The sequence below is a fragment of the Pantherophis guttatus genome, chromosome 2 (genome assembly GCF_059756535.1).
Source record: "Pantherophis guttatus breed Tessera chromosome 2, ASM5975653v1, whole genome shotgun sequence".
NCBI classification, from domain to species: Eukaryota; Metazoa; Chordata; class Lepidosauria; order Squamata; family Colubridae; genus Pantherophis; species Pantherophis guttatus.
In genome coordinates, this window is record NC_142064.1 from 274,171,078 (window position 1) to 274,186,717 (window position 15,640).

At 36.7% G+C, this 15,640-nt stretch overlaps 1 protein-coding gene across 1 annotated transcript; it reads left to right on the forward strand.

Annotated features, from left to right (window-relative positions):
- Window positions 1-935: 935 nt before the first annotated feature.
- LOC148115930 (vomeronasal type-2 receptor 26-like) lies at window positions 936-10,262 on the forward strand. Its single transcript, XM_087885301.1, has 4 exons — window positions 936-1,088; window positions 2,593-2,805; window positions 7,990-8,116; window positions 9,358-10,262. The coding sequence occupies exons 1-4, from the start codon at window positions 936-938 to the stop codon at window positions 10,260-10,262; spliced, it is 1,398 nt and encodes a 465-aa protein (XP_087741427.1).
- The last annotated feature ends 5,378 nt before the right edge of the window (window positions 10,263-15,640 follow it).

Genomic DNA, 15,640 nt, shown 5'->3' on the forward strand with positions numbered 1-15,640 from the left:
ACTGATAAAACAACTCTTCTTTATTGGAACAAAACAGTTAAGTTGAGATCTGCAAATGTGGGTCTGATTGCAATAAATTGTTTGACTTATACAGAAATATGAGGTGCATTCTTTATTATTCTATTTACTAAATTGATATTCTTTTATTCTATTTTCATATATGGTCTTGTTAGGTTTTATTTATTTATTTATTTATTTATTTATTTATTTATTTGTTTGTTTGTTTATTTGTTTGTTGTTTATTAGTTCGATTTATATGCCGCCCTTCTCCGGAGACTCAGGGCGGCTTACAATGCATTAAACAATAGCCTTCATACTTTTGTATATACCTGCTTAGTAGGGCTTTCGCCCCCCCCCAGCGGAGTTCTTTTTTATACAAAGTCAGCTTATTGCCCCCACAAACCGGGTCCTCATTTTACCTACCTCGGAAGGATGGAAGGCTGAGTCATCCTTGAGCCTGGTGAGAATTGAACTCACAGTAATTGCATGCAACTGGCAGCTAAGTGCTACTTTTACAGCAGTTTAGTCCGCTGTGCCACCAAGGCTCTATATTCTGTATTTAATATGGCCAAAGGATTATCAATAATAAAATATTCTAACATGTTAGTGAGATCCAGGTTGGATACATTAAAACCTAATGTTTTAGACTTGATTCAACCTCAAATATAATGTGATATTCTTCATTGCTTTTTCAGGTCACTTGTAGATTTGTTCAAGAGGCTCTGAGTGATAAAAGTCAATTTCCCTTTTTTTACCGAATGGCCCCCAAAAATGATATCCAGTACCCAGCAATTGTCCAACTGCTTCTCCATTTCAGATGGAACTTGATTGGACTCTTTGCTTCAGACACAGAGAATGGAGAACAGTTCATGAGGACTTTTACTCCTTTGCTTGTCAGGAATGGAAATTGTGTTGTTATATCACAAAGATTCTCGATGTCTGGACCTACAGAACCCTTCAAGGATGCCCTCTCTAAGTGGAGACAAGTCAATGTCTTTGTTTTCTTTACAGACTATAGTACCATGTTGGATGGAATTAGCCACATCCATTTCATACTTGAAGGCTTGCCGGGACCCATTGAAGGGAAAGTCTGGATCATCACACTCTTTGGGGAATTGCCAATGAAACATCACAGATTTTACAGATATGTCCATAGTATTTGGAACTTTTATATTCAGACCAGAGGGTTTGACAAAACCTTTCAACCATTTATGTTTGTGGATCCCCAGTTTGAAGGTCACTCTTTTCACTGCTCTTTTTCAAGACACGCCTTTTCTGTGAAAGGCCGGAACAGATGTACCCAAAAAATGCCACTGGAAATCCAAGGCAAAAGAAGAAGAATATATATTGACCCCCGTGCTTACAGTGTCATTAAGACTCTGGCCCTTGCCTTGAGGGCTGCATATTCCTCCAAATCCAGAAGGATAAAAAAGAAAGCTGTAGAGAGTCTGTGGGCTTCAGGTCTGCAGCCATGGCAGGTATGGGATCCTGACAGGGATATACATTAAACTTAGTTTCTAAAGAGAAGTAAAAGAACCATCTTAACCTCTACTAGGTTTGGCCAATCCTATTACTCAGGGCATAATTTTCTGAAGGGTGGGAGCTATGACAAGCATATTTTGATTTTGAACAATACTAATTGTAAAAGGGACACGGTGGCTCAGTGGCTAAGACTCTGAGCTTGTCAATCGAAAGGTAGGCACTTCAGCAGTTCGAATCCCTAGTGCCGTGTAATGGGGTGAGTTCCCGTTACTGGTCCCAGATTCTGCCAACCTAGCAGTTCAAAAGCACGTAAAAAATGCAAGTAGAAAAATAGGGACCACCTTTGGTGGGAATGTAACAGTATTACGTGCTCCTTTAGTTTTTTCGTCATGTCAGCCACATGACCACGGAGACGTCTTCAGACAGCGCTGGCTCTTTGGCTTTGAAACGGAGATGAGCACCACCTTCTAAGAGTCAGGAACAACGAGCACATATGTGCGAGGGGAACCTTTACATTTACCTTTAATTGTAAAAGAAAGTATGCATTTTAAATGAATTCATATACTGTACATATGGGTTTGTGATTAGCATCATGCAATTTTACCATTAGACATATGAAGGAGACTCTGAGACCATCTAGCCAACCCCTCTTCTTGGCTGGAATCCCAGCTAAAGCTTTTCTGACTGATGGCTGCTTGGTCCTTGAATTAACATAATCAGTGAAGGGGAAACTTAATTTATCTGGTTCACTGGTACAGCTGTCAAACTGCTCTTCCTTTTAGGATGTTTTTCCTGTCATTCTGACAGAATTTCCTCTCTTGTAACTGAATTAATTTTCCCATTTATGACACACTGAAATAACCCTGGATAGATCTTAAGATACCGAAGAAGTTTTTTTGGATGAAAAACGAAACATCTTCTTTTTGGTTGTATTTTGCCCAACCAATCTTTTTCAGTTTTGAAAAGAGTAGTAAAACTTGTTCTCCCAACAAAGAATATTTGCAGATTAGATAACTGTATTAGAAATATTCAACTGTGAAAAAAAAAAAACATGTGGAACAAGAAACCAAGTTTTCTGCTTTTCAGTTTCCTGGTTTTTTTTCATTCTAGCTTCATCCCTTTCTGCAGAAGAATGAGTTTTGCAATCTTTCAGAGATGAAAATGTACTTGGACCAAAATGGAGATCTCATAGCAGATTTGAACATCTGGAACTTGGTGGTTCTTCCGAAGAACAATTACATGGAAGGGAAACTGGGGAGCTTTGAAAGACAGAGACTTATTATCAACCAGGATAATCTTTCAAGACTAAAGTTGCTGAACAAGGTGGGGGAAATATTGATTTTTTTCTTCTCTATTTTCCAAATTCTTAGGACCCATTTCTTTTTTTAAAAAAATAGTTTTTATTGAATATTTTACATTTTTAAAACCAAAAACATAATAGAAAAAGGAAAAAAAGAAAAAAAAAGAAGAAAACATACACATACACCAAATGGTAAAATACAAAACATAAATAACAGCATTATATAATATTTTACAATTTTCTGCATTGACAATTATCTTTACTTTTAAATTCAATCTTCCTAATCATTCTCTTATTCTTGTATAACCATATTGAGCATTCTTATAAACTAAATTGTTATATATACTTGCATCCTATTTATTAACATAGTCAAGATTTTATCCTTGTCTTAAGACCCATTTCAAGTGGGCTAAGCCTAATCACCAAGGTGCATGATCTTCAGTGAGATCTGACTGTGAAGTGTAAAACCCTCACAGTTCTCTTAGACTGCTTGGGAGGTTTCAATACTATTGATCAATGTAGCCTTCAGATGTTATAATATGGAACACATTTTAAAACTGATTTGGCTATGAGCAAAATGGGTCCTGAAGTATTATTCCTTAGGACACATATCATGGCCTACTCTGCTATTTAGTATCTCCATAAAACTGGTGAGAGAAGCCTTCGAGTGCTGAGGATCCGTTTGATATTAGCCTCTGGTTTGCTTGTACTTGTTCCTCAAATAGCAAAGAATTCTGTTGACAGTGTCTAAGATCAGGTTTTGACTGAATCCAAGAAAATTGAATCAAGACTAGATGGGGGTCCTCTTGGTCCCAGGGGATGAAATGAGCTTTAGAATGAGGATTCTGCTTACTCTAGTTGAGCACATTGTCCCTTAAAAGGGCAGGTCAATATTCTGTGATGTTTGGGGCTTCCGGTTTCGCATCGCAGCGAAACAGTCGGGGAATTAGCGGGTTCCAATGAGCTCTGCAAAAACCCCAGCTGACGAACCGCTGACGATGGGTCTGCGGATCAGAACCATCCTGCAGGGATGGGGAAGAAAGAGAGGCACCTTGGACAACCAAGGGGAACAGGCAAGTTCCTCGAAGATTGGAAGGAACTCTCTGTGACTCGGCGGTGGGGGATGGCAGCCATGGTGGCTGCCACGAAGCTGGGACAACCAGATTAAGTAAAGAGCTGAAGAGAGAAGATGAACGGAACAGAGTTTTTTTGAAGCCAGGTGAGTGACAGCCAACCCAGGCATGAAATAATAACAAGGGAAACATCTTTTAATTATAAGACCCCTAATGATAAATAGTGGCTAAGGAGCGTGGGGGCAAAGAAGATTTTGAAACATAACTTCAAAGAGACGAATACCCGATAGAAAATAGATTTTTAAACAAACTATTTGGAAACCTTAAACAATTTGAGAATGGTCAAAGTATTGGAAAGACATAAAGAGATCCTTTTCTCTCTCTCGCTCTCTCTCTTTAAATTTAAAAAAAGAAAGAAAGAAAGAAAATGGATAATAAGCTCTAAAAAAGAAATGATGTACAAATAAAAGGGGGAAAAAGGGAAAAAAAGAAGTGAGAAGAGTTATTTAAATTTGGACTGGACTTTAAATATGATTTGGTACCTTTAAACCTAAAAGAAAAAGAGAAGCTAAATAAGACTGTTATGTAATTGAAATAAAATGGATACTTTTTAAACAACCGGAAATTGTGGATTGCAGAGAGACGCCATCTGGAGTAAAAAGGAATATTGCAACTTGGTTTTTGTTTTGGAAAATGGTGGACTTTACAGATAACATTCGTGAGAACTTGTGGGGGAGGATTTTCTTGTCTACAAGCGGTTTGACTTTTGGAGAAAAAAAATAAAAAGAAGGGAACACAACGGAACTCTTATAATTGGAATAATATTAACTTAAAAAGAAAAATGGCGCAGGAATTAGAGAAGGAACAAATTGATCTAGACTTGGACAATGGAAATAAGAGAAATAATTACAATGTTGCACAGAGGACAAAAATTTGAAGATACAGAAGTTAAAATGGAGTATATACAAATGGACAAGAAAATGAAGATGAAGGAATAAGACATAGAGGTGGAGAATAAAGAAGATAAAGACAATGTGATTAAATATGAATAAGTAACTGAACATGTGAATAGTAATAATAAAAAGGAGGTCTCTAAAGATTATATTGAGATTAACAATAACACAATGATGACTACACTGGGATTAACAGTGAATGATAAAAGAATAAAAGGTTGGAAAATATTAAGGAAAATAAAAAAGTCCAGGACTTGGATTTATAAAACTATACTGAGATTAATAAATGTGAGAAGAAATATGTTACAGATACTTAGAAATGAAATATGGATTGAAGTTAAAATATATGAGAAATAGACTATGTTAAAAGAAAATATATTAATGGATATGATGAAGCAATTTTTGTTAAGATGTTGGATGATATTATTTGAGGAAATTGATAGCTATAACAATTGGGATACTGTTTAAATATTTATAGAGATTACACTGGGATTAACAGTGAAAAAATAAAGATGATTACACTGGGATTAACAGTGAAAAAAATAAAGATGATTACACTGGGATTAACAGTGGAATGATAAAAGAAAAGGTTAAATTAGATTATGTAAAAAGAAAATATATTAATGGATATAATGTATCAATTTTTATTAAGATGTTGGACGGTATCATTTGAGAAAATGGATAGCTATAATAATTGGGATATTGTTTAAATATGTATAACAATTGTAAAAATTTGAACATTTTTCACTCAAGCAAAAAAGAAAAGAAAATTGAAATAATATATGATTATGATTTACAAAAAAATTACTTAATTGGTGTTTATATAAATGGTATGATTAAATAGATAGAATTTAGGGAAATAATTGGGAAATTGTATTAAACAGCATTATTTGAATTAAGAACTATGTCTAAATGTTAAATTGCTATATTTTTAAGATTAGTGATAAGATTTAAATTTGATAAAGTAATAATGGAATAAAGATTAAATGAGCATTACATGAAGTAGTAAATAAATGTAAGGAAGTTTTAGAAATGGAAATAATTTTGGAATATAAGCATGTTTGAACTGTATTGTTAATAGTGAGGATTTAGGGTAAGAATTGTGAAATGTATTATGAGGTATTAATTGAATTAAGATTTAAGGTGGGTTAATAGAAGGGTAATTATATTGATTAAGAAAATATGAGTAAACTTTTTCTAAAATGGTATTAGTTGAAATATGTGATTTAAGATGAAGAAATAAGTATATAGTACTTATAGTATTATAGAATATATAAAATTTTGTTAAAAATGACAAAAAATTGAACAAATTGATGACCGGATCAAAGCTCTGTTCTGAAAAGATGTAATTTGTATGTTTGAAAAAAATAAAAAAAAAATTGAAAAAAAAATTCTGTGATGTTTGTAAGCAGCCAAAAAACAATTGCTACCAACCTGCCTTCCATCAAGGACCTGTATACTAGACGAGTCAAAAAGAGGGTCGTAAAAATATTTAGAGACCCTTTGCATCCTGGACATAAACTGTTTCAACTCCTACCCTCAAAATGACGCTATAGAGTACTGCACACCAGAACAAGAAGACACAAGAACAGTTTTTTCCCGAATGCCATCACTCTGCTAAACAAATAATTCCCTCAACACTGTCAAACTAGTTATTAAGTCTGCATTACTATTAATCTTCTCATCGTTCCTATCACCCATCTCCTCCCAAGGTTATGACTGTAACCTTGTTGCTGGTATCCTTAAGATTTATATTGACTGTTTCCTAATATGATTTGATTGTTTATTTGTTCCCTATGACTATCATTAAATGTTGTATCTTATGATTCTTGACAAATGTATCTTTTCTTTTATGTACACCGAGAGCATATGCACCAAGACAAATTCCAATCACACTTGGCCAATAAAGAATTCTATTCTATTCTATTCTATTCTATTCTATTCTATTCTATTCTATTCTATTCTATTCTATTCTATTCTATTCTATTCTATTCTATTCTATTCCATTCCATTCCATTCCATTCCATTCTTGGCCAGATTTATCTATATTTCTTTTTCACCCCATTGAGATAATTCAATAGGCCTTCTGTTCTTAGGAAGGACACCGAAGGCTTTCAGTTCACATAAAATCATAATGAGAGTTGGCAGGAATAGCCCACACCCCAGAAGAGAAGCTGAGGAGCCATAAATATCATGACAGACATGAACAATGGGCCCTATCCAACAACATGAAATTTAATGTGGAGAAAAACAATGTTTTACACTGGCAGGAAAAATCAAAGGTACAAATATAGATTAGGCGAAACCTGGCTCAAAAACAGTAACTGCGAGAGGGCCCTCACTAGAGTCCTAGTGGATGATCATATAAATATGAGCCAGCAGTGTGTGGCAACATCCATAAAAGCTAATTACAACCCTTGGTTACATAAACAGAGGTAACATGTGCTCACATTTGCAAACCGGTAGGGAAGGTAAGTGAATCCCACCTCTGCAAAGAAGCTCACATTTTCATGATCTTGCCTCCATCTTCCCTTTAGTTCTACAAACTGTGCAGCCAGTTTTAATTGTATTTCACAAGCATGACAGCCCTATAAATTGAACAAATAAAACAAAGAATGTTTCCTTTAAGCTTGACAGTCTGATTTCAAATGGAAGCAGCTTTGCAATGTTTTATGCACTCCAGAAGAAACCTTTACAGACCTACTAGATGTTTCTTTCTTCATCACAATTTTATTCTATTTTAATAAAGCTAAAAGAATAAAAAGTTGTTAAAACTTTTAGAATATTTTTTATTCTAAAATTGAATGTGAATAGATTCTATTCCATACTATAAAACCAATGAGGAATGGAGGAATGAATGTTAATACAGCTATGAGGTGAAACTCACTGGCTGTCACTTAATGCTTAAATCTTTTCTCACTTCCATCCCTCAAGATTTTATTAAGTAGAAATGCAATGAGATATGCCAGAAGCAAAAATGAGGAACTATATAGTTTCTGTCAGTAGTTGTATGAACTGCAACCATCCATGCAACTGTTTGGAAGTTGTTAGAGATTTCATATTTACCTAAACGAAACCCAGAGAATACTTAGCTAATGTTCTTGTTGGCCACCATATTCCATGAATGGTTATTCCTAACATGTTTTCTTTGGCATTCCTTGTGGTTGTTTTTTCTGCTTAGTCTCTCCCTGAATCCAAATGTGCAGAAAATTGTCATTCTGGATTTGTCAAGCAGGCTCGAGAAGGAGAGCCGGTTTGCTGTTACGACTGCATTCCGTGTCCAAAGGGGACAATCTCCACTCAGAAAGGTGGGTACCATCAAGAAAGCTACTGGATTCAACCAAAGCATTTTGATCAATGTATAGGTTAAAACACACACACACACACACACAAATAAACTTGACTATTTTCTTGTTAATTTTCAACATGCCCAATTTCTCCAATAATGGGAGGAATTTGAAAAAGGTGCTGAAGGATCAGACAGGAAGAGATAGAAGGATATTTTGAATTACTGTATTTTTCAGAGTATAAAACGCACCTTTTTTCCCCCAAAAAAGAGGGTGACAATCTGGGTGCATTTTATACTCCGAATGTAGCCCCGCCCAGCTTCTCAAACGAAGGTTTCAGAGGCTGAAAAAAGCCTCCAAACAGAGCTTCAGAAAAAAAGCCTCCTGAAACAGAGCTTCAGGAAAAAAGCCTCTAAACAGTACTTCAGAAAAAAAACAAACCTCTGAAGCTCTGTTTCAGAGGCTTTCAGAGTCAGGAAAAAAAAGTTTTTTCTGAAATGGAGTTTCAGAGGTTTCAGAAAAAAAAGCAAAAAAAAAAAAAAAAAAAAAGCAAGGCACAGAGCTCACAACCAACGAACCCATTGCTAAAATTCACCTCTGGGAACAGCTGATTAGCGATATTCCGGGAGGCCGATCCACCCGCCGATCAGCTTTTTTCTTATTTTCCTTCCCAAAAACTAAGGTGTGTCTTATATTCTGAAAAATACGGTACTTCTGCCAGAGGAAATCTCCCTTTTATTTGCCAATTTGGAAGTATCCTTCCATGTTTATCTTCCTTAGGAACATACAGTATGAATTCAATTGTCTTCTTGTCCCACAATATATGTGTATGCAACAGGCATGCTATAGGTCCTTTCCTAAAACTTTGTGAGTCCTTGGAAGGCAGCATTTTCTTATTTCTTGTAATCCAAGAGGCTTCCATCTTCCTAAATTTCTGGAGACCTGGTTCTTCTTTCAGCCATTGGGATGATATGAGGTCAGGGCAGGATAAGAATGTGGTGTGTTGCCTCAGTGAAAGGTGATTGTGGTGCCAGATATTTCTTTTGGGGCTTTTATTTTGTTGTTGTTTGAGTTGGTGTATATATCGGGGTTTTTACCTGCACTAAATTGGTTTAAGATCGGCAACCAGACAAATGTTGTACATCTAACCATTTGCTATGGTTTTGCTGTCTTTCAATATCATCTGTCATCCAAGGAAGATATTTCTTGAAATATTAAAAAAAAAAAAGATATAAAAGAAATATTGCTTTCTGTTTTCTCAGATACTGAAAAATGCACCAAATGCCCTGATGACCAATATCCAAATGAGGACCGAGTTCAGTGTATCCCCAAAAGAATAAGCTTCCTGTCCTTTGATGAACATCTGGGCATCATCCTGGCCTCCTTTGCTTTACTCTTGTTTCTAGCCACAGGCCTTGTTTTAACCATATTCATTAAATACCTAGAAACTCACATTGTCAAAGCCAACAACCGGGACCTCTCCTTCATCCTCCTGGTCTCCATCTTGCTTTGCTTCTTGTCCTCTATTTTCTTCATTGGCCGACCAAGGAAAGCCACCTGTCTTCTCCGACAAATAGTGTTCAGCATTGTCTTCTCAGTAGCTGTGTCTTCTGTGTTGGCAAAAACAGTCACAGTTGTGCTGGCCTTTCTGGCAACAAAACCGGGCAACAGGATGAGGAAATGGTTGGGGAAGACCTTAGCCAATTCTATCATCCTTTCTTGTTCTGGTGTCCAAATTTTCATCTGTGCCATGTGGCTGGGAACTTTTCCTCCATTTCCCGATTCTGACCTGCACTCCCAGCCAGGAGTGATCATCCTTCAGTGCAATGAAGGCTCAGTCACCATGTTTTATGTTGTCCTCGGATACATGAGTTTCCTAGCTGTCATTTGCTTCACAGTAGCTTTCCTAGCCAGGAACCTGCCTGGAGCCTTCAACGAAGCCAAGCTGATTACCTTCAGCATGCTGGTCTTCTGCAGTGTTTGGGTCTCCTTCTTGCCCACCTACTTAAGCACAAAAGGAAAATACACGGTAGCTGTTCAGGTCTTCTCCATCTTGGCTTCCGGTGCTGGACTGCTATGCTGCATCTTCTTTCCCAAGTGCTACATTATCATCCTCAGGCCAGATCTAAATACAAAGGAACATCTAAACATAAAAGTAGGGAATTGATAGTGAATGAGTTTCTTAGGCTCCCAACATTTAATTATTGATTGCAGTTATTATTGATTTGTATGTTTCTTTTGCATTTAATTGTTAAGGTTATTTAAAACCAAAGCTAATAAAATATTAAGAATGTAAAACTAAGCAAATTAAAATAAATGAATAAATGAATATTTAATATCGATGTCTTTTAAACTGTTGGTGGTCATCCTTTTTCTCATCACCCAGGTTAGTCCATATTTGATTTAGGCAACCTTTCAAGAGTGAACACATGTGAGCTACAACCTGGGCTTTAGAATCTTGGCAGATTCCTTCAAAGTTAATTAGTTAAGTCTTTCATGGTTCTTTGGGAATAGATGTTTTCATTTGTCCAAGGTTTGGATAGTACAGGGTGAAGAAAGTTTAGTGAGGATGATGTGGTGTTGAAACTTCAACAGCTTTAACTGGGGTACATAAAAAGACAACATACACTCATCAAGAATCACAAGGCACAACACCCAGTGGCCACCCAGTCATACAGTACAATAAGCAATCAAATCATACTAGGAAACAATCAATATCAATATAAATCATAAGGATACAAGCAACAAAGTTACAGTCATGCAGTCACAAATGGGAGGAGATGGGCAACAGGAACGATGAGTAGACCAATAGCAATAGGAATGCAGCCTAATGTGAATAGTTTGAATGTGTTGAGGGAATTATTTGTTTAGCAGAGTGATTGTGTTCGGGAAAAAAACTGTTCTTGTATCTAGTTGTCTTGGTGTGCAGTGCTCTACAGTGTCATTTGAGGATAGGAGTTGAAACAATTTATGTCCAGGATGCGAGGTGTCTGTAAATATTTTCACAGCCTTCTTTTTGACTCGTGCAGTATACAAATCCTCAATGGAAGGCAGGTTGGTAGCAATTGTTTTTTCTGCAGTTCTGATTATCCTGTGAAGTCTGTGTCTGTCTTGTTAGGTTGCAGAACCAAAACAGACAGTTGTAGAGGTGCAGATGACAGACTCAATAATTCCTCTGTAGAACTGGATCAGCAGCTCCTTGGGCAGTTTGAGCTTCCTGAGTTGGCGCAGAAAGAACATTCTTTGTTGTGCATTTTTGATGACGTTTTTGATGTTAGGTGTCCATTTTAGGTCTTGAGATATGATAGAACCTAGAAACTACATTCACCATTATTCTTGTTTATGTGAATTTTGTGTTAATTTTGTGATACGTCCAGAAAGTTCAGATGTTTCTGTTACTTTTCTGTTATTTATTTTTCATTGCTTGAAGTGTATGAGAGGTTTTTTTTCCTTCTTCCTATTTGCTTTAGCTGTTCCCTAGCTCAAAGCCCCCTCCTCCAAATTTTGTAAGATTTGATATTCCCACATCCGTCTCTTGTCTGTTTGGTGCATTAATTGAAGATCACGAGGAGGTGGTGGGAAAAGGGGGATGCAACGCAATGCTTCCACAGAAAATCACTGGAAGATGACTCCACACACACCTTTCTCAAGTTTTCTACAATGCTTTCATACACACACCAAATTCAATCTTTTTTCTTTGCACCAAGATTTCTCTGAATGTCTCTACATGTGCAGAGTGCACAGCCTTGCAGGATTGAGAGTGCCAGTTTTCAGTGCCACCTTTGTTTTAGCCTACCTTGCAAAACTTGTTTTCTGGATGGAAACAGCATAGATCTAGAACAGGGGTCTGCAACCTTAAACACTCAAAGAGCCATTTGGACCCGTTTCCCACAGAAAAGAAAATACCGGGAGCCACAAAACCCTTCCCGTGCCTGACTATTTCTTGAGTGGCCACAAAACTAGCATATGTAGTTGAATTAAATGTTCTGTTTTTTTCTGAAACTTTTCTTTTCTTGGATTTAATCCATGGTTGGCCTACCAGGGGTTGAAAAGCTCAATAAATCACGTGCCGGCAGGTGTCGCACATTGGCAGTTGTGGCACATATTTTGAGTGACAGAGAGCCGCAGGAGCTCCAGAGCCACAGGAGCTCTAGAAGATAACTCATTGTGTTATAGTTGTCTCTGCTTATAGAATTGATAGGAGAGATGCCATGAAACATTGATGAGACAAAAAGTACAGAGAGAAAGAATTTTGAAGTATTTTTAAAGAAAAAGGCAAATCTCCATCGATGTCAATGGATAGAAGTGATTCAGAAAGGGTAGTCAGATGGGAGGGGGAACAATTTTGCCCCTCTGGTTAAAAAGGAAGTACAAGAAAATTACTTTTTTATTCTTTATGGGGATGAGGAAAACTGAGAACCTTTTGTATGCTAGGGAGATGCAGCCATGATACAGCCAAGAAGGAAAATATGGCCAGCTACACACATTTCTTTTAAATCTGAGAATAAATGTGATGATTTCAGGGTGACTTCTTTTTCTCAGTAGAATCGCCTTTAGATTTCCATTTTAAGATGATTGGGCAGGGCCCAATCTCCAATAATTACCTAGACTCTTCTACAACATCCACATCGAGGCACCTGGTCTACCCCAACATGTGGGAGGGAGCATACTGCTTCCCTTTAACCTTTTAGCTCCAGTCCAGGAGGTCTCAAGCAGTTGCATTCACAACAAACCATTTTATACCAAATTTATATTGAAATAAAGAAACAATGGTAGTTTAATATCCTGACGATGTCAGCAGATGGCTGACGAAAGCTTAGTAGAATAAAATTTTAATTATTTTAGTTCCGGAGCTCGCAGAATGTCTGCTTCTTTCTTTTGTAAAAAGTTTTTAATTTTTTAAATACAAAGATAAACATTCCATCTTTCCTGATGCAGTGTATCATCTGGCTACAAACATCTTTGTGCTACATCGTTCCTCATTTGTCACATCTTTCACATTCACGTTAACATTAATATTATAATATATTAAACATTTAAATATTGTAAAACTCTCCATTTTCTTCTTAGTATCTTTTAGTAATAATACCATATTAACATCAAACATCGTTATTCTCTTCATACACATACTAACAATTTTCATCTTATTTATATCTCTATCTTAATATATTTTCTACTTATTCTTTAGTCTTCTTCATTTCCAAATTCCATTTTTATTCTCCAACCATTGATAACATACTTCCCATATCACATAATATTCAGTTTGGTCTTTCTCCTTAATTGCTAATGTTAATCTGTTCATTTCTGCACATTCTAATATTTTCCTTATCACCTTCTCTTCAATGGGAATCTCTCCACTTTTCCAATGTTGTGCAAGTACAATTCCAGCTGCAGTTAATACATGAATAATTAAATATACATTCTCTTTATTATAAGTTTCAGGGAAAAGTCCTAGCAGAAATATTTCTGCTTTCAACTCAATACGTTGTTGTATCATCTCTTCCAACCATATCTTAATTTTTGTCCAATACTTCTTAAAATGGAGATGTATTTATTATCTCAATTTCTGCCTAGGTGTTTATGCCCAGCCTCACCTCCATCACTGACATCATGTCCATGGAACACTCAGTCATCACATTCTTTAAGAATTCTTTTCCAGGAAACTTATGAGACTGTATTTTAGCTCCTCTCTTGTTTAACTTGTATATAATATTTTAGCTGACCAGTTGGATAATCCAGATTATCCTCCTCCTAATTTGGCTAAAATATGTCTGTCTACTTTCCTTATGTTGATGATATTTTGATCTTGAATCCATTAATTTTTTTAAAAAAACAATGAAGACAAACTATGATACTGCTAAAATAATGACATTTTTAGAGAATTCGAAAGTATTTCTGGAAAATCAACAAGATTCCCATTGCACAAGTGTCATGTTTTATATTCCTAGGCATGACATTTCAGCTTTCAGGTAGCCTAAGGAAACAAGAGAGATATTTTGCCTTGACTGCTCAAAAGAACTCAGTGCTGTCTTGCAATTATATGGGATGAGACATTATTTTCCAGCAGCCCTTTAATTATTTCATGCTAAATCATTAGCCCAGCTCATGTATGGAAAGCAACTTGGACCATTTCCTATGTTTGTCCTGTAAGAACAAGTTGAGAGTCAAAATTCCTCTCTGTTATACTTCTACATTTTCTCTGGTTGAAAGCTGCTTCTTTGTATTCAGGTCTGGCCTTAAAATGATAATATAGCATTTGGGGATGAAGATGCAGCACAGTAGACCAGCATTGGAGGACAAGATGGAGAAGGCCTGAACAGCCACCATATATTTCCCTTTGGTGCTCAAGTAGGTGGGCACAAATGTCACCCAGACACTGCAGAAGACCAGCATGCTGAAGGTGATCAGCTTGGCTTCATTGAAGGCCCCAGGGAGATTCCTGGCCAAGAAAGCCACAGTGAAGCAGATGGCAGCCAGGAAGCCCAGGTAGCTGAGGGTGATATAGAACATGACAACAGAACCTTCATTGCATTGCAGAATGATCACTCCAGGCTGGGAGTGGAGATCAGAGTCAGGGAAAGGGGGAGAAACTCCCAGCCAGGTGGAACAGATGATAATTTGGACAGCAGAACAAGAAAAGATGATGGAGTTGGCTAAGCTCTTCCCCAACCATCTCTTCACTCGGTTTCCTGGTTTTGTGGCCAAGAAAGCCAGCACCACTGTGATTGTTTTTGCAAAGAGAGAAGAAATGGCAAAGGAGAAGATGATGCTGAAAACCATTTGTCGGAGTAAGCAAGTGGCTTTCCTTGGTTGACCAATGAAGAGAAAAGGAGACAAGAAGCAAAGCAGGAGGGAGACCAGGAGGATATAAGAGAGGTCCCGGTTGTTGGCTTTGACAATGGGTGTTTCTCTGTATTTAATGAATATGATTAAAACAAGGCTTGCAGTTAGGAACAAGAGTAGTACAAAAGAGACCAGGGTGATGCCTAGATGTTCTTTGTAGGACAGGAAGGATGTAACTTTGAGGAAACATTGGACTCGGTTCTTGGTTGAATATTTATCATCTGGACACTTGGTACATTTTTCTGTATCTGAGAAAACCAATATTTATTTAATATTCTGTCTTTTTGCCTTTCAAGGAATACTCTTTTTGAGACAACAGCTGATATCAGAAGCATTTTCCAAGATTAATTTCTTCACATCTCCACAGAAAGAAAATAAATGGAAGGTCATTTTCTAAACCATATAGAGGCCAAATTGGGGGAAGTCAAAAACCCAAAGGATTCCCTGTGTACTGTGCACAATCTCCATAGGAATTACATTAATAGAGGTAAATAATGAATCAATTAATCTTTCTAAACACACTAACTGGGACCTTCCAAATGGCATTCTTAACATACTGGATTCAGAAGATGTGAATCATATGAAATCTAAATGGCTGTCAGAGAAAGCTAGTTCTGCAAATAATCTGGAATACGTATTGGGAGCAGTGATAATTTCTGCGTAATTGAGGTGCACCCATAACTGTTCACATCATTTTACTGT

Excerpts from the sequence above, each read along its gene's own strand:
- LOC148115930 (XM_087885301.1), top strand. The coding sequence starts at position 936 with ATGTCTGGACCTACAGAACCCTTCAAGGATGCCCTCTCTAAGTGGAGA. Across the intron at positions 2,806-7,989 it reads GACTAAAGTTGCTGAACAAG|TCTCTCCCTGAATCCAAATG; the intron begins GTGGGGGAAATA and ends TTTTCTGCTTAG. Across the intron at positions 8,117-9,357 it reads GACAATCTCCACTCAGAAAG|ATACTGAAAAATGCACCAAA; the intron begins GTGGGTACCATC and ends CTGTTTTCTCAG.